The 18,529-nt window shown below is 42.0% G+C and overlaps 1 protein-coding gene across 4 annotated transcripts in view; it reads left to right on the top strand.

Annotated features, from left to right (window-relative positions):
* The window catches only part of SATB2 (SATB homeobox 2), a 165,690-nt gene that overhangs the window by 68,701 nt on the left and 78,460 nt on the right, over positions 1-18,529 (top strand). For all 4 annotated transcript variants that reach the window (XM_074967861.1, XM_074967856.1, XM_074967855.1 and 1 more), the window contains 3 exons: positions 6,775-6,901; positions 10,084-10,207; positions 14,760-14,862. In XM_074967861.1, the coding sequence (XP_074823962.1) occupies positions 6,775-6,901; positions 10,084-10,207; positions 14,760-14,862 (354 nt within the window). The remainder of the gene's footprint in view (positions 1-6,774; positions 6,902-10,083; positions 10,208-14,759; positions 14,863-18,529) is intronic.

The following is an 18,529-nucleotide window of genomic DNA, read 5'->3' as shown; positions in this document are numbered from 1 at the left end:
CCATGTGACAGCCTCAGGGCCAAAGAGGTAGTATATAGTGTGGATGCGGCCCACATAACACACAGAAAGCTGCATATGCGGTCCACAGTGGTAAATAGGTTGAGGACAAGGTGGGTGAGGTAATATCTTTTATTGGACCAACTTCTCTTGGTGAGACAGACAAGCTTTCAAGCTACACAGAGCTTTTCGTCAGGTTGGGGAAAGGAGAGCTTTGTTTAGCTCAAAAGCTTGTCTCTCACTAACAGAGGTTGGTACAATAAAATATATTACCTCATCCATTTTGTCTCTCTAACGTCCTGGGACCAGCATGGCTACATCACCACTGCAAACAACTCTGTGGCTTAATCATTCTAGGACCCAGGGTTTTATTGACAGTGTTTCATGGCCTTTAACTGGGAGTTATAATAGATATATATAATATTTATTTATTTTAAAAGAATTTGGATATTAATGCTAATGTCTAGTTTCCCTTGAGTTTACATTGTGCTGGTAAGAAAAACGGTTAAAAAGGACCTCGTTTAAAAGAGAAACTATTTGTTTGATTAGACTTCTAGCACTACAGCAAGTGATGCTGTTGTTCCCTGAACCATGCATCCTCGGAAGCAAAGGTCCGTGCGAGATATATTCAGTGTATAAGCAAGGAGCTGGTGATGGTCCAGTGTCTCAGTCCGTGAGAGGAGTGAGCATCCTTGTTAACACCCTCCACTCCTTGTGTGTCTCTGTGGGATGCATTTGTTTATGCTGAAGACAATGCAAAAGTTTGGTGTTGTGCATCAGCTAACCTTCACGGTTAGTGTTGATAAATATCCTCCTTCACAGTGTTCATTAACCAGGGTTCTTCTTTCTGAGCCAGTATTTTACTTTATTTTAACAAGGAATGTTGAATTCTTTTCCTCTCTTCACTTTTTATTTTAAATATTGTTGAATTTTCATTCTGTACCTGCAAAATTTGTGTGTGTGGGGGAATGTATATGATCATCTTAATTTGACCCGTATGACTTTAATCTCTGTTCTGGCATGTAAAGCGCTTTAAATAGTTTACATTAATCACTTGCAAACTTACTACAAATATGCTTTAAAAATATTGTTCAGGTATGTCCATAGTCTATAAAAGGTAAAAAATTGGGAATAAATGTGGTAGATGTGAAGGAAGCTATTAACAATAGCACAAGAGATGTTCTATTGTATGGTGCCTATACGTTCTGTTTGGTTGTGAATGATATTTTGGAAGTGGTCCAGTTTTAAAGGTTTGATCCTGCAACTCTTATCTAAGTAATCCATGAGTAGCTCTATTAACTTCAAAGGACTATTCATGTAAGTGAGGGTTCCAGGGTCTAGCCCTAATTGTGTAAATGGTCTGGAAAAGCAATACCTAGTAAGGTGGCTTAGTGATTTAAGATGCAGTTTTGAAATGTTTAGATACATTCACAAGTTCAAATCCTAATAGCATTGAGTCAGTCCTTCATTTTCTTGTGGGTTAAATACATTGAAATCCAAGGCAAGTATGAATCTTTTGGATGCGACCTTAAAAACTGTAATGCTTTTTGCATGCTTGTCGAGCACCAAGTGTCTAGCCAAGATTGCCACTCCCTCCACAGAGGGTCATTTGGTTGGCACTCCCTCCTCTGCAAGTGGCTGCATTTTCAGTGGTGCTTGTTATATGGAATTTAAAGTACTTTGGGATCTTTCTGAGTGAAAGGAGATATTCAAATTTAAAATGGGGCTGCAGGGAGAGGAATTATTTAAGCTCAGTACCAATGTGGACACAAGAACAAATGGATATAAACTGGCCACTAGGAAATTTAGACTAGAAATTAGACGAAGGTTTTTAACCATCAGAGGAGTGAAGTTTTGGAATAGCCTTCCAAGGAAAGCAGTGGGGGCAAAAGATCTATCTGGCTTTAAGATTAAACTCGATAAGTTTATGGAGGAGATGGTATGATGGGATAACATGGTTTTGGTAATTAAATATTCATAAATGGGCCCAATGCCCTATGATGGGCTATTAGATGGGGTGAGATCCGAGTTACCCAGGAAAGAATTTTCTGTAGTATCTGGCTGATGAATCTTGCCCATATGCTCAGGGTTTAGCTGATTGCCATATTTGGGGTCGGGAAGGAATTTTCCTCCAGGGCAGATTGGAAGAGGCCCTGGAGGTTTTTCGCCTTCCTCTGTAGCATGGGGCACGGGTCACTTGCTGGAGGATTCTCTGCTCCTTGAAGTCTTTAAACTGCGATTTGAGGACTTCAATAGCACAGATATAGGTGTGAGGTTTTTTTTGTAGGAGTGGTGGGTGAAATTCTGTGGCCTGCATTGTGCAGGAGGTCAGACTAGATGATCATAATGGTCCCTTCTGACCTAAATATCTATGAATCTATGAATCTATATCCTTATCATTCCTCTGTTCTTCAGTCTGCGACGCTGATCAGTAATGAACCTTGTTCAAGGAAGAGATGGCAACATTTTTGAAAATCAAGCTTATGAGAGGGCCTGTCTACAGAGGGCAACGGTTTTCAGGAGCTAATCTTGAAAATGCTCTGGCTAACACATCTAAGGCTATGTCTTCACTACCATGGTAAGTCGACATACGCTACTCAACTCCAGCTTCGTGAATAACGTAGCTGGAGTCGACGTACCTTAGGTCGAGTTACCGCGGGTTCTACACCATGGGGGGTTGACGGGAGAAAGTCTCCCGTCGACTTACCTTACTCTTCTTGTCGGGGGTAGAGTACAGGGGTCGACTGGAGAGCAATCTGCAGTTGATTTGGTGGGTCTTTACTAGACCAGCTAAATCAACTGCTGGTGGATCGATCTCAGAGCATCTATCACTGCCGTAGTGTAGACCTGCCTTCAGCCAAACAGAGTGGAGGGAGAATAACTTCTTAAAAACAGTTGTTGAAAAATGTTCTTCAAACAAAACCATTTAAAAGATTTTTTTTTTTTTTTGGCCTCCTCTAACGGGCCGTTTCACACCAAACCATTTAAAGGTCAGTTTTTGAAGGTTGTTCCAGGACACAGGTGGTTCCTCCCTGTTGACAAGGCCTCAAAATCTCCTCAGCTTGACCTAGTAACTTAGTGAATAAACTCCTGGCAATTAGCATTTGTGCACTGTTTGCCAACACTCCACAAAAAGAGCCCCAAAGGGGTCATTGGTTTGTGAATGAGTGATTGAATTAGTTAATGGGAAAAGGTTGTGAAGTCATAAAAGGATCTGCCTACAGATTTCTTGAGAGTTCTGCTGCATCTCTTCCTCAAACAGTATTAAGGAAGGAGGAATGTTGTTCCTGTTTAAAATAGAGTATTTGTTCAGTAATCATTTATAAAGTGCCTCACTGATTCTCCCACTCTCTCTAAGTCTCACAGGGTATGCCTCCGCTGCAATTAAATATATTCCCAGCTAGTCCTTGTCAACTGACAGGCTTCACACTACAGGACTGTAAAATTGCAGTGTAGACATTCAGGCTTAGGCTGGAGTCCGGGCTCAGGGACACTCCTCTCTTGTGGGATCCCAGAGTTTGGTCTCCAGTCTGAGCCCAAACATCTCCACTGCAATTTTACAGCCTTGGAGCCTGAGCCCATGAGTCGGAGTCAGCTGACCCAGGCCAGCTGCAGGGGTTTGATTACTCTTTGGGCTCAATACAAGATAAAAACTCTATACGATACAAGTGAAGTTGCATAATTAAAGACCACAACCTTAAAAATTGGAAATTAGGCCATTAAGGTATGTATCTAGGAAGATTATGCCTAGCTATCCTGGCGTTCACCTATCTTGATGAATGTCGCATTAAAAACACCTTGAGAGTGGGAACAAATGAGAAGGGAACCTCTAGCCAAACTATGACTGTATGTGCTGCTCAAATCCTGATGGAAAGTTATTTGAGAGAAAGAGAACTGGCATGCTTAAACAAGCCGGTACCAACATCCCACCTGCAACACAACAGATGCCTTAAATTCAGCTACAGTGCCGTGAACGGAACCCCCTGTGGAGCTCGCTGAAGTGCTGGATGGAAATCATGGCTTCTGGCTAGCCTAGGGACTAACTCAAGATATATTTTAAAAAATGTCACCCATCACATCACACTGGCTGCAATAATAGCGTGCATCAGCGGTGCTGTAACAAGGTGTAAAGGACTCACAGTAGGTGTTAACATGCCCAGGCATTAGGGTAACACCTGTGTTTGTCTAATTCCAGCCAAAAGAGTTTCCTTTCCAACTGTAGAGAAGGATAGAAAATCTACCTAACTACCAGTAGTAGCAGACATTTCCTGTAAAGTGATTTATAGAGTATTTCCCATGATGCTTTGGCCTGTGGTTTTGCTTTGAACTTTCCCAGGCTGGGACAACTCCTTGCAAACTCCAGTGACCTCTACTGCCTTTTTGTCTCTCTAGCGCTGCCAGCACCAAACACTTGGAGATGGTATTCTCTCACGGAGGTTCCTGTAACTGAATGAAGAATACAGCCTCTTGTAAAATGTGACCAATGTAGATGTGACTTATAGGGCACATATGATGTTTATTTTTTCAGTTATATGGAAACTTGAAGTGATCAAAAATAGGAAGGCCAGTGGTCTGCGAAGCTGATATAGATTTCTGGATTTTTCAGGTGACTTTGTGTTAAATTATTACATGGTATTAGAAGGGGCAAGGGAAGTTGGCAGCTAAACTGTTTCACTAGCATGTGTTTCACTCAGTGGACCCTTGATGCTCATTTCATGACTAATGTATGCTGTACTATGTGCATTTCTTATTGTCTCCAGAGATAACATGAAGTAAACTATCCCCTTCAGAAAAACAGCTTTCCTTGGCAAGTGGAATATGGCTTGAGGAGCCAGCTCTGGAGACATATGATACTGTGAATGAGTGCTGTGTGTTACTTTACTGGATCCGAGTCCAGGCACTATTTATACTGCAGCATATTCAGCAGCAGATTGTTAAATCTTAATACTGAAACAGTGCATCATTTTAAATGTTTTTGTTCTGTGTATGCCCCACTTTCAAGCGTTGGATGTCAAGCAACAATTATTAACTTTGTTTGTCGTGGACGAGATTCTACCCTTACCAAAAGCTTCATAACCTACTCTTGAAATGATGCTACTGAGTCTATACCAGAGTATCAGATTGAGACTTTGAACTAGCAAAGGTAATGGTCTACTCTGGCTTCCCTCTCAGGGTCTATACATGGTAATGAAATGTGCTGTGAACCAATTGCAGATCTATTTCCCAAGAAATCTATATGCATGTATTGAAATGCTACAAGTGGGGAGAGTAGTTGTACCAAAATTATCCTAGCAGTGTTATGCAGAAACAGAGAAAATATTCCCATAGTATTAGCACTGTGCCAAGTATCTCATGCAGTAAGGGAGACCACTGGGCTACCATTTTCACAAAGCCATTGATTTGCCGTCTCATAACCACCTTTACAGGAGCTTTGATAAGTCTAGATGCAACTCAAAGTTCAGATTTGGTCATCATCAGCGTTGATAAAATGGTGCATGTGGGGAACTGCGTTAATTTTAGCATCATGATATCACCTCAGAAGATTTCCAATGAGTTTTCTTGATAGACCGGGTTGTCATGAGTTGTTGCTTCCCATTTAGAACAAAGGTGTTGGATTATTATGAGAGCTTGCAGATAGATATGCTATAGTGTGGTGTCACCAGGTAACAGTGTTGTGAACAGTCATTTCTGTGTTGCTTTTGATAATGTTCGCAGACTGCCTTGTTGATCTCTTCTGGAGCCTTGAATGGGTGTGAACGGGCCAAAGACCAGGTCTCGAGTACTGTCAATTTAAGTGGGAACAAGGGTGTTTGGTATCTTGAAGGACTGGGCCCAGAGACGATAAGCAGATTAAACAAAGAGGAAGCCAGTAACCCAGCTGAGGAGATGGAGTGAAGCAGAACAGCAGACATCTGCCCACTATGCTGTGTACCCACACAAGGCAGCACTGTGCCTCGTTATATTCCTAAAGTCTCTCTGTTTTCTGGGCTTCCCTGGAAGTCCATCCTTTCTAATAATTATTAATTATTTCTGGTAGTGCCCAGGGTGTGCTAGGCACTATATAAACATTTAAAAGAAGAGAAGGTTTCTGCACTAAAGAGTTTGCACTATCACATGTGAACTCACTGTCTCTTGCAACAAGCCTATCTAGAAAGGGTGTTGCTGCTGTTACTGAAGGAGCAGAGGTATAAACAGGGACCTGGAAGACAGCTGTGCTATTTTCAGTCTGTGGTCAAGTACAGCACTGTCACTTTTTGCCAAAGAAAGCAACCATCTGCCTGGTGAAACGCATATCTGGGAGTGAACTCTAACGACTTCATCGATTTCAAATGCTATTTGTGCTGGGAATCGCACCACAGTCAGGATGTAACTGTGTGCTGAGCCCACACACAGGAATTTTCTTGTTCAATTCAAAACCAAATCTTCTATTTACTTAAGGGTTGTGCAGGTTTTCAAATCAGGAGAACAGGGTATTTAAAGCTTCTCTTAACTTAGAAAGTGCAGGCTTTAGTGGGATGAGGAAAGGTGATGCTGTGTGGGGGGCTGCATCCTTTACTTCTCTATAATAATTCAAGAAACATGAAGATGTAAACAGCTCTCTGTTTACAATTCAAAATATATTCCTTCCCCTCCACTTAGGCTCAATTGTCAGAAAGAAATAGCTTTGTGTTCAGGATTGCAATAAAGCTCAGGGCAGGTTCTGAGCACCCTGACCAAGCAAATAATCAAAATGTTTCATAAACAGCTTATAGATGTGTATTATATTTTTCCTTCCAGGAATAATCAAACTTGGGAGGTGGAACCCTCTCCCCCTCAGTTATGTGACCGATGCACCAGATGCGACAGTAGCCGACATGCTACAAGATGTCTATCATGTTGTGACATTGAAAATCCAATTACAAAGGTGGGTGTTTCTGAACATCTGTCCTCCTCTATTCTCTGAGCTGCTCCGTTGATCACAGCATTACTACAGAGATTAGCACATCCTGTCTTCATTAATTTCTGGGCTTTTGATGAAATGAAAAGGAAAATGAAGGGAAGGGTGCTTCACGATGCAGCTTTCTCGGTGAACCTTCCAACTGTTTTTACATTTTATTTTTTGAAGCAGTAAAGCCAGGGTGGTGTAGTGGGGGCAGGAATGGGGCGGGTGGGTAGGTAGGTGGGTGGGGGGACTCCATCAATCATGAGGGATCTGAAGCCTTTAAAGGGAAACTTTCCCCAACTCCTAATTTAATGGGTCCTCCAGGCCTGATTAAATGCTTAGCACATTGTATGTGAAAAATAAACACCTCATCTGTTTCCAGGATTCAGGTTATGAGGGTCTAGACTTTTGCTAACTGTGGCTCAGACAGGATGGCCCAGAGAGCTTGTTGCCGTCTTTTTTGTCTCCAGTGGCCAATCCTAGCATGGTGGGGAGAGCCTGCCTCTATAGCTCCATCTGGTAATTTAAACTATTTCCTACTCTTGAACATCAGATGGACAAAGCGGTAGCTGCTGTCTGACAATTCTGCACACTCTTTTTATTTTATATATTTTTTCTCTTCTCCCTCCTGCCCATTTAAAGAAGATGGAGGCTACTGGGCTGTTCACTGAAAAGGGTGGAGAATTCTCCAGATGGCCTCAGCAAAGCGCCCACCCAGTTCTTAAGAAACTCTGTTTAACCTAGGATGTACCTCACTAGGTCAAAGAGTTGGCCCATCTGCCATAGTCCAGTGATCAGGATGCTTTAGAGGAAGGAGTAAGAAACAGTGGAGTATTATGAAATAACTGGCCCACATGAAAAGGTTCATTCTGACTTTATCGTAATTAGGAGTCTCATGGCTGTCGTATCCGAGCACCATCAAGTAAATCCCATTGCAAAAACCTCCTGCAAAACAACAGAGGGTTTTGCTCCACTTTGTGTGCATGCATGAAATCGGTACTGCATGGTTGAGTTGACTCTATGCATTACACTGGAGCTGCGTAGTACTTTGAAACTTATGGCACTGCATACTTTCCACCTCACTTACTTAATCAATGGCAATATTTTTTTCCCCTTAAGAAGCACTAAACACCCTAAATGAATATCCACCCCAGAATGACAATGAAGAAATCTGCCCTCTTAATAGCTCAGTTCTGGTGAACTATTGCTCAGTGTAAAATCTTTTGTTACCTAGCAAACTCACAGAAAAGCTAGCCACAGGCCGACTATAAACTCTTCTAATTGAAGCTAATATACCAGACCAGGCATAATCTGGATTCAGGCCAGGACATGGTATAGAAATAGCTTTAGTGCCACTGATGGCAATGCTCTCAGTGGGGCAAACATCCATTCTCCTCCTCCTTGACCTCTCTGCAAAATTTGACACTGTTGACCATAAGATACTGCTGTCTTGCCTGAGAGCGGAGGTAGGAGTCCTGGGTAATGTGTTAAAATGTTTTTTGGAGGAACACACCCAATGAGTAGTGATGGGAAGCTGCACCTCTGCCACTAAACCCTTCATCTGTGGAGTCCCACAAAGATCAGTTCTCTCTCCAGTCCTTTTCAACATCTACATGCAGCAGCTAGGTGAAATGGTCAGACAGCATTGTGAATAATGTCACAAGCATGGATTCAGGTACCAACAATATGCGGCTGACACACAGCTCTACCTGTCCTTCACCACATATGACCACACTACGACCACCAGGATGCCCCAATGCTTGGAGGAGATCAGCTCATGGATGAAGAGTAGCAGGCTGAAACTGAACCTGAGCAAGGCAGAAGGTGTGCTGATAGGCAGAGAAAAGTGTCTCCAACTAAGTCTCCTTGACTGAAGTCATGTGCCCACAATTGGTCAATTCAGTCTGTAGTTTAGGAGCACTCTTGGATTCTTTACCAACACCAACCTCTCACATAGCAGCTTTTATGAATAACACTCTGTCATCTCCAGTTGCCTCTTTTCCCTCCTGGTGGATAAAGACCAGGCCTCAATTACTCACACCTTTGTCACCTCTTGGCTGGACTGCAGTAACGTGATATACCTGGGCAGGAAGCCATCAGCCCTTGGGAAACTCCAGCTAGTACAGAATGCTGCAGTGCATCTCCTCAGCAACACGGGCTACTGTGAGAGCATCATACCCACCCTCTGCTCTCTGCACTGGCCTCCCAAAGATTAAGTCAAATTTAAGATCTTGGTCCTTATCACCAGGGCAGTCAATGGTCTGGGCCCAGCATGTCTGAAGGAGCCTCAAGTTCGGAGATGAAGACTCTGGTCAACAACTCCCCTCCTCAGGCACAAAGGCACTTTCTAGCATAAGAGTAAAGCTCATCTGTGCAGGAGACAGAACGGTTTCATGGGTCAGTCTGAGACTGAAACAAAGTCCCCCAGGAACAAACAATTGTCACAAACTTCCCTGCCTTCCTCACTGATTGCAAGGCACATTTCTTTGACCTTGCCTATTCTAATACAAACACAGAGCGTGGATACTTAAAAAAAACCAAACAACCTTACAACACCCAAATGCACCTGAAATGTAACCTTCCTGAAACAGAACGCTACAAAAACGCATGCAGTTCCCCACCTGCGGAGAGAATGAGAGTGAGAGTGACCAAGACGTGACAGGTGGAAGGTGCTCAGATACTATGGTGGTGAGGGCAGGATATATACCAATATAGAACAGAATTCTGTTTTAGACCAAAGCCTTGCCCCTCCAGAATGAGGGCGTCTCTCACTACTTAAGCGTGTTGTGTAATTTTTTTTCTATTCCAGCAGGAGCATCTATCTGTGCCTAAGAGGCTGCCTTTCCCAGTCATTTGTGTGGCCTGCATTAAGCAGAGCACTTTGCACTCCTTCAGGCCCCAAAGGAAATGGCTAGGCACACATGTTACATCACTTATGTAGGCTTAGCTAGGATTTCTGGCATGTGGTGTAATTCTCTTAGTTGCAGCATATGTCTCGTTGGGGGGAATGGGGATGAGAAAAAAAAAGATGCACTTTAAAGAAAGGTCTGAGCACAGGACTGTAAAGTGGGGATGTCTTCACAAAGATTTATGGTTGCACAAAGAGAGCAGGTTTCCTTGCTGGTGATGTTTCCGTCTGATTTTTCTGCTTTCTTTTTTCGCAGTTGTTCAAAGTTGGAAGACTTGCCAGCAGAGCAGTGGAACCATGCCACAGTCCGCAATGCCTTAAAGGAACTGCTTAAAGAGATGAATCAGAGCACATTAGCCAAAGAATGCCCTCTCTCCCAGGTCAGTGCTTCTACCTGTACTAGAGGATCCAGCTTTATAAAATCCAAAGCCAGGAACTGTTTAGCAAGGTGTTTACAAGAAAAAATTCCAGAAATGTTTAATCCTTTTTTTTTTAAATTAAAAAGGAGAAATTTCAATCCACTTGGGAAATTATCTCTTTACTCTTTAATTGTGGTGCACTATTCGTGATGTGTTGTTGGAAGGAGATCAGCTGGTTTGTGACCTCAACTTCAAAGGGACCCCAAGTTCTCCATATATATCCTCTCCAAATTTTGTACCACCACTCAACACTCTGTATTGCAACAGCAGCTTATCCTCACTGGTAGAAGCCTGCAGCATACTTTAGGGACACACACAGTTTTCATCAGTCTCTGATTACAAAGAAATGTATATGACTCTCATCAGTGTGGTGCCAGTTTCTAGGAAAACACAACAAAAGTGTGTGTGTGTGTGTGTGTGTGTGTGTTAATAGAGAGAGAGAGAAACTTTATGCAGTACAACTTTGTCACTTGCAGTGAGGACATAACCACAGTTCGGACTCCCGATGAATCTGAGCTCTAGTTCAAATTTCTTACATGAAGACTTGTATAAAGTTGGCAAGGTTAGCTGAGCACCCTTCTGCACCACCAAAAAAGCCAATATCCAGTGATTCATATTACCTGACAAAAAAACTTCACTAGAACAGAGGTAGAGCTGTTAATATATTGCTTTATATTGTCTTTTTAAAACATGAAAAAATGTCTTTTATAGTTAACCTCTTCCCCCTTCCGTCCAAAAAATAAACGAACAACCCTTAAATGCTAAACACATTGCTTACTGAAGTGACTCTGAATACAAGAGTGGATGTGTTGCATAAGAAGGTGTTTACTTTTACAGAGTAGAACAGGGGTGGCCAACCTGAGCCTGAGAAGGAGCCAGAATTTACCAATGTACATTGCCAAAGAGCCTCAGTAATTCATCAGCAGCCCCCCATCAGTTCCCCTTCTCCAGCCCCCAGTGCCTCCCGCCCGTTGGCAGCCCCACCAGTCAGTGCCTCCCCCTCCTCCCCATATCTCCTGCAATCAGCTGTTTTGCGTGTGCTGGAGGCTCGGGGGTGTGGGTGAGGGTGGGGTGGGAGGAGTGAGGGCATGGCAGGGTTGGGGGAAGGGGCAGGGACCTTGAGGAGTGGGGGAAGGGCCTGTGGGAGAGCCAGGGGTTGAGCAGTGAGCCCTCCCCTCCCCCCAGCACATTGGAAAGTTGGCATCTGTAGTTCCAGCCCTGGAGTCAGCGCCTATGCAAGGAGCCGCATATTAACCTCTGAAGAGCCGCATGCGGCTCCGGAGCCACAGGTTGGCCACCCCTGGAGTAGAACAACACTTTAAGGGTTTGCCTTTATATATAGAATGGACACTGCAAAAGGAGAAATTGATTGGCTAGCGAAGGTTCCAGCAAGTAGGTTGGGGCTCTTTGGCTGATGGTAACAAAACTAGCATATCAAAATTACATTTCAAGAAGTGAAATGAGATGAGATACCTGCAACTCTCAGGTGGAGGAAGACTGGTCTTCAATCCTGTGTGTCCCAGTGCACCTGACCTGTACCACTATCCAGTATAACTGAACAGTGAGCCATGTTATGTGGTGGCATTCGTTCACTGTTTAGGGATGTTTTCCATCAGTTTTCATATGGGAATATGGCAGTTGGCTTACCTCTCTATGAACTCATCCTGACATACATTAGCAAGACTACTGATGGCAGAACTGTAGGAGAAAGAATTTCTATCCTGGTGATTATACAGAGAATAAAGGTACAGAGACATCCTTTTGTGGGTTCTAATTCAGCAAGGCATTTGCACATGCTTACCTTTAGGCATGTGCTTAAGTGATTTGCTGAATGGCGATGAACTCCAGAAGCTGGACCATAATGAATACATTTCTTGCATTAGAACCACAAAAAGTTGTAACCTCTGTTGTCATGGCTCCCAAAATGTAAAAGATACAGTGGACGGTTGTATAGGAGCTGTCTATTGCCATTATCTGAATTTGCCTTGAATACAATTCCTTCTCCCAAATCAGTTTTAAAAAAATACCGCACCAAATGTGAAATGTCATTACAACCCTCTTGTGGTTAATATATTATTGACAGCGGCAAATTACAGAGCTGTCTCCTAGGAGTCCAACTGAGGAGTAAATGCTGCTGTTTAATAATGTGTTCACAGTGCATTGAGTTTCCCTCTGTATAGAAGTGGAAAGGGGCTTTTTTTTCTCACCAGTACTATGCTCCAGCTCTTGTTCTTGGTGTATGAGCTCTTCTTGCAGCCCAGATGGAGATTTTGATTGCCACTAATGGGCAGTGTAATCATTGGCTTTGATTTACAATTGTTCTGTTTCTCCTGCTAGGTGTATTATGTATTTGCAGCTTAGCCGCCCTTAGCATAAGGCTGCTGTTCAGACAAATAAATCCCAGTTAAGCAGGGTACTGTGCTAATCATTCCAGTATTGTTCATGTATTTTGCATACTTGTATAAACTTCATTTCCTTGTTGTGGGTTGGTGGTTTTTGTTTCCATTCCATAGTTTTCTCCTTTTATTTTAACTTACGACATTATATCTTGTTTATATGAATCCTCTGCTAGTTCTAGTGTACATTATCAGGCAGATGCCAGCTTTCTTTCCACGTGGATGTAATGAAGCTGTCCACCCACCAGGGGTAGGAAAAGGAATTTCTGCCCCATTTTTCTTCCTCAGAACCACCACAGCTATAATCTTAGTAATGCCCATTTATTGTAGAGCTGTGAGAGCTTAAAGAAAAACCTGCTGGAAAAATAAGCTCTTTAGAGCTGCTTCTTCCAGCTGAAGTTTCCACTCTGTTATGCCCTCAAAATTCTCCTGTTTCCTCAGGAACAAGCAAGGGTTCATAGGGAAGGAGGTGCTGCTGACTTGTTATGGTACTAGGTGTAGGTCTCAAAATATGAATTTTAATTAGAAAATTGAAGCTGAGTTTTGGCGATTAGAACATACATTTAAAAAAAAAATTCCCAGCTCTTATTTCATAGCTACTTTGAATCCCCCATACTGCAGCTTAGTGGAAATGTGAAAGTGAAAGGGAAGAGGAACCTCTGTGTTTAAAGTTAATTCATGCCTCAAAGACGGAAACTAATCTGTAGCATCCAATCTTCCTTAAGTCTCTCTCAAGTAAATTCTTCTCAACCTCCTAATACCCCCAAAACTCAAGGGGTCAGGAAAACTGGAATCTTTTGAGGTTGCAACAGAGTAGCAGACTGGGCTGAATAAATACAGAATTGATCTAGAATAGGATGGGATTTTTTTTAAAACACTGTAAAAGTGGAGTAAGCCAGAAGTGAGCCTAGCTAGTAGTTTAACAGCCATGGATAAGACCCCATTTTACACATGAGCCTAGAGGGGCCTGTGTGCCAGAGCGGGAAGCTGTGGTAAATAGCTTGCAATTGCTTTGAGGTCATGCTATCTCTCTAATCTCTTCTACTGTGCAGAAGTGTCATAACAGGTGCCAACATTTCTCTGAAACCTGGCATGACTGTAGGCATAAAAAATGTGATTTCAAGAAAGGGTGCTTTGGCTCACACATCTTGTTAAACTTCTTGGGCTTTAGAGTGAATGTGTGAGTATAGATCTAATAATGGAATGATTCAGCTCTGGAAGAGTTTAAAAGTTATTAACAATTATTTACTCTCTAAAACTGAGACAAGTACCCGTAACAAAACTATGTTCCACCATACGGCCAAAGGTGCCCCAAATGTAAAATATTTTTGTGTGTGTCAGGTGCTGCAGAGCACTCTACCTACTATCTTCCAGTTGCATTGTAGCAGTAGTTGCCAGAGGATACCTGCAAAGGGTGGGGATGGTGGTGAAGTACTTTGAATCTTTCAGCTGTACCACATTTTGTTGTGGCCCTTGGTTACTTTGAAACTGTAGTGTATTTAGTTTAATCTGCTCTGAATAGCACTATTAATTTTTCTGTTGAGTGATTTTTCACACAGCAGCTAATCACACGTTTCTATAAATTATATTAATTTAACTTATTTGCCTAACTGTTGTTCTGCAGCGAGTAGCACGGATGTTCTCCAGTTCTTGGCTGTGTGGTCTTGTTGCAGCTGAAAGCAGAAGAGAAGCAGCTGAAAAGCATTATTTGGATTATGCATGCTAAGCTTACCTTTAGAATCTGGTTCCTAAATCACAATTCTTCTTACCCCTTGTGTCTAATGTGTGTGTCCCCCAACGTGTCACTGCCTCTAGTTGTGCTTTTAGTATGAAGATTCGGTGACATCACAAGTATAAATTAAAATGACAAGTCAGCAGGAGCTGGAGAGAGGAGTCTTGGTTCAAACAGCATCTTGTTTGCATTATTCGTGAACAAGAGTAATCATGTCTGGGGATGTAGAGTGGGAAATACAGCCAATTTTGAGTCCTTCACAGTGACTGCATTAGGTTTTGAAGGCACAAATGGGTGATCAATGTGAGCTTGCATGTCATTGACTAGCTCTGGAAAAGAGTTTTCATTATTTTTTAACACACTTTCTGTCTTCCTCTACTTCCAGAGTATGATTTCATCCATTGTAAATAGCACATACTATGCCAATGTATCAGCAACCAAGTGCCAGGAGTTTGGAAGATGGTATAAGAAGTACAAGAAGATTAAAGGTAAATTAACTTCAGTTATTGTTAATTTCCAAGCCAATGAACTGTGTTTGACTGTTTTGAAATTTTGTTTTAAGTAAGGGTGATGATAAGCCTTAATAATATTAGCGAATTTGTCCGCAAAGAGGGCACAGTTGTAGCACACTGGAAATTAAATCCAGTGCATTATGAACAAGGATGGTGTGAAAGGAAAGATTTTTAAAGAAAACATGCGAGTTACGTCACATTTTAGACTGTAATTGCATTGAAAGGATCAACTGTGTGTATGTAAGAAAACTAAAACATCTTGGAAAAAAATCTGCTCTAGAAGATCTGGATTGTAAAGTTAAATTGCTATGTAAATCGCCTTCATCATATTTTATTTATGAAAACTAAAAATCTGTCTTCCTAAGTTAAATGTGTCCTCGCTTTCTGTTTAAATATGGTTAAGTGTATTGGCATTCCTGGAATTTAGGTAGTAGCAGTGCATTTGAGACCAAGTTGCTTGGAGACACTGGGCTAAATTCATCCCAACTATTCCCATTTGTACCAAACTGAAAGTGGCTCATTATTTTTATGATATGAAATGGAATTATGTTAGTTGGTGAAATACTAATGTCTCATACAGGAACATTATTTTATGTAGGTTCTTATAACGCCCTTGTTGCCATAATGACTGAGTGTCTTCCAGCAGCGCATTACGTGACGTTACTAACATCTGTCATTGGTAATTTGTTCTTTCTCTTGTCCTTTCCTCAGGGGGAGAATTGTGTGTACAATGCAATGTTTTGTTTTGGTGGAGTTTTCTTTTAAATACACATGCTGCTATGTATTTGTGTGAGACAAAGTATGGCTGAAGAAGTGCACCTTGTATTTGAAGGGGAGGTGTGAGGTTTGTGATGGTTCTTTGTTCCGCAATCTCGGACCAACCCCGAGCATTATGTCTTCTGCACAGGCTAGATTTGCCCTTATGGTAGAAAGTTCTATTTTGCCTGAAGAGTGGACTTGTTGGCCAGAGTCTTCATCTAAGAACTTGAGTCTCTTTTTTAGATATGCTGGGTTCAGGCCATTGAGGACCATGAAGATAAGGTCTTAGACCTTAAATTTGACTTGATATTCTTTGGGAAGCCAGTGGAGAGAGAGCAGAGGACAGGTTTGATGTGCTCATGATAGCTTGTGGTTGCTAAGAAGATACATTGCAGTGTTTTGTTTTAGTTAGAGTTTCCTAAGGACTGATGGCTTCCTGCCCAGGTATATCACATTATTTTAGTCCAGATGGTGGGTGATATAGATATGTATAACCAAGGCTAGCTTATCATCTGCCAGGATGGGTTGGAGTCTTCTAGCTAACTGGAAATGAACACTGGTATGTGAGAGTTAAATGTCGGCAAAGAATCCAAGAGTACTCCTAAACTACAGACTGATTGACCACTTGTAGGTGTGTGTCTTCAGCTAAAGGAATTGCATAGTTACTGCAAACTCTTCAAAATGCTTTCCTCTGCCCACTAGCATATCCCTTTGTTTTGCTTGGGTTCAGCTCCAACCAACTGCTCTTCATCCACCAGCTGATTTCATTCAAGCACTGGGCCATCTTGGTGATATGTAACACCAATTTTTTAAATAAGACTCCAGAGGTAATCCTGGCAAGTACAGTCTAGTAAGACTAACTTCACTACAGGGCTAATTGGTTGAAACTATAGTAAAGAACAGAATGATCAAACACATAGATAAAGCATAATATGTTGGGGAAGAATCAACATGGCTTTTGTAAAGGGAAATCATGCTCACCATTCTATTATAATTCTTTTGAGGGTGTCTACAAGCATGTGGACAAGGGTGATCCAGTCAATATAATGTACCTGGACTTTCAGAAGTCTTCAACAGGGTCCCTCACCAAAGGCTCTTAAGCAAAGTAAGCAGTCATGGGATAAGAGGAAAGGTCCTCTCATCCTAACTATACATACAAAATGATGGAGTCTAAATTAGCTGTTACCACTTAGGAAAGAGACCTTAGAGTCATCATGGATAGTTCTCTAGAAACATCCACTCAATGTGCAGCAGCAGTCAAAAAAGCTAATGATGTTAGGAACCCTTTGGGAAGAGATAAGTAATAAGACAGAAAATATCACAGTGCCACTATATAAATTCATTGTACGCCCACACACTGAATACTGCATGCAGTTCTGGTCACCCCACCTCAAAAAAGATACATTAGAATTGGAAAAGGTTCAGAGGACAACACAAATGATTAGGGGTATGGAACAACTTCTGTACGAGGAGAGGTTAAAACACTGTTCAGCTTAGAAAATATATGACTAAGGGGGATATGTTAGAGCTATGTAAAATCATGAATGGTGTGGAGAAAGTGAATAAGGAAGTGTTTTATTTACTCCTTCACAAAACACAGGAACTAGGGATCGCCCAATGAAATTAATAGGCAGCAGGTTTAAAACAAACATATGTAAGAATTTCTTCACACAATGCACAGTCAATCTGTAGAACATGTTGCCAGGGATGTTGAGAAGGCCAAAAGTATAACTGGGTTCACAAAAGAATTAGATAAGTTCATGGAGGATAGGTCCATCAGTGTCTATTAGCCAAGATGGTCAGTGACTCTACTCCATGCTTTAGGTGTCCCTGAACCTCCATCTGCAAGAAGCTGGGAGTGGATGACAGGTGATGGATCATGTTCTTTTAATTCCCTCTGAAGCATCTGGTACTGGTCACTGTCAGAAGACAGGATATGTGGCTTGATGGATCATTAGTTTGACAGCCAATGCATTGGTCATGCTTCTGTTCATATTTCTTATAGGAAAGGTAAAGCTGTATGTCATTACATATGTCTCTCACTTAAGTCTGTGTCTTGTGTTCATTTCACCTACTGGCTGCATATAGATGTTGAAAAGGCATGGAGAAAGAATTGACCCTTGTGGGACTCAACAAATGAGGGGTCTAGTGGTGGAGGCATAGTTTCCCACCAGCATGGTTTGGATGTGTCCCTGCAGGAAGGACTCAAACCATTTTAGCACATTCCAGTGGACCTCTGCCATCTCTCTCAGGCTAGACAGCAGTATCTTGTAGTCAACAATGTCAAATGTTGCAGACGGGTCAAAGAAGATGAGAATGGATGTCTGCTCACCATCCATTTATTGCAGGAGATCGTTGGTGGCACTAAAGCTGTTTCTGATCATGGCCTGGCCTAAATCCAGATTTTGGGGACTGGATATTAGTTTAAATTAGATGTTTGTAATTGACCTGTGGCTAGATTCTCTGTGAGTTTGCTCAGAAACAGAACGTTTGACACCAAGCAGTAGTTGGCGTGAACCAGTGTATCAAAGAGGGAGGGTTTCTTCAGTGTCGGTCTCTGGAAGGGAAGATTCCTTCCCTGAATTGGAATGCATTGGCTATTTCAGGCATGACTTGCACCAGAAGCTCAAGCATTTTTTTCACCAGCCAGAAAGGGCTTGTGTCAGATTCACAAAGCTTGGGTCGGGACTCCCTTGTGGTGCCCATAACTTCTTAAGATGTGAATATACCAAATGTATACTTATTCGTGTAACTCAAATCTTTTAAAAAAGCGTCTGCAGTTTTTTGCTCTTAAAAAGTAGAGCATATAAGATGTGGAAGGCTGCTATTGAATTCATTTAAGGCAAAATATAAACCCATCATCGTAATGTAATAAGGAAGCTTC

The sequence above is a fragment of the Natator depressus genome, chromosome 11 (genome assembly GCF_965152275.1).
Source record: "Natator depressus isolate rNatDep1 chromosome 11, rNatDep2.hap1, whole genome shotgun sequence".
NCBI lineage: Eukaryota > Metazoa > Chordata > Testudines > Cheloniidae > Natator > Natator depressus.
Note: the sequence above shows the minus strand (reverse complement) of the source record. Positions and strands in the feature narration are given on the sequence as shown.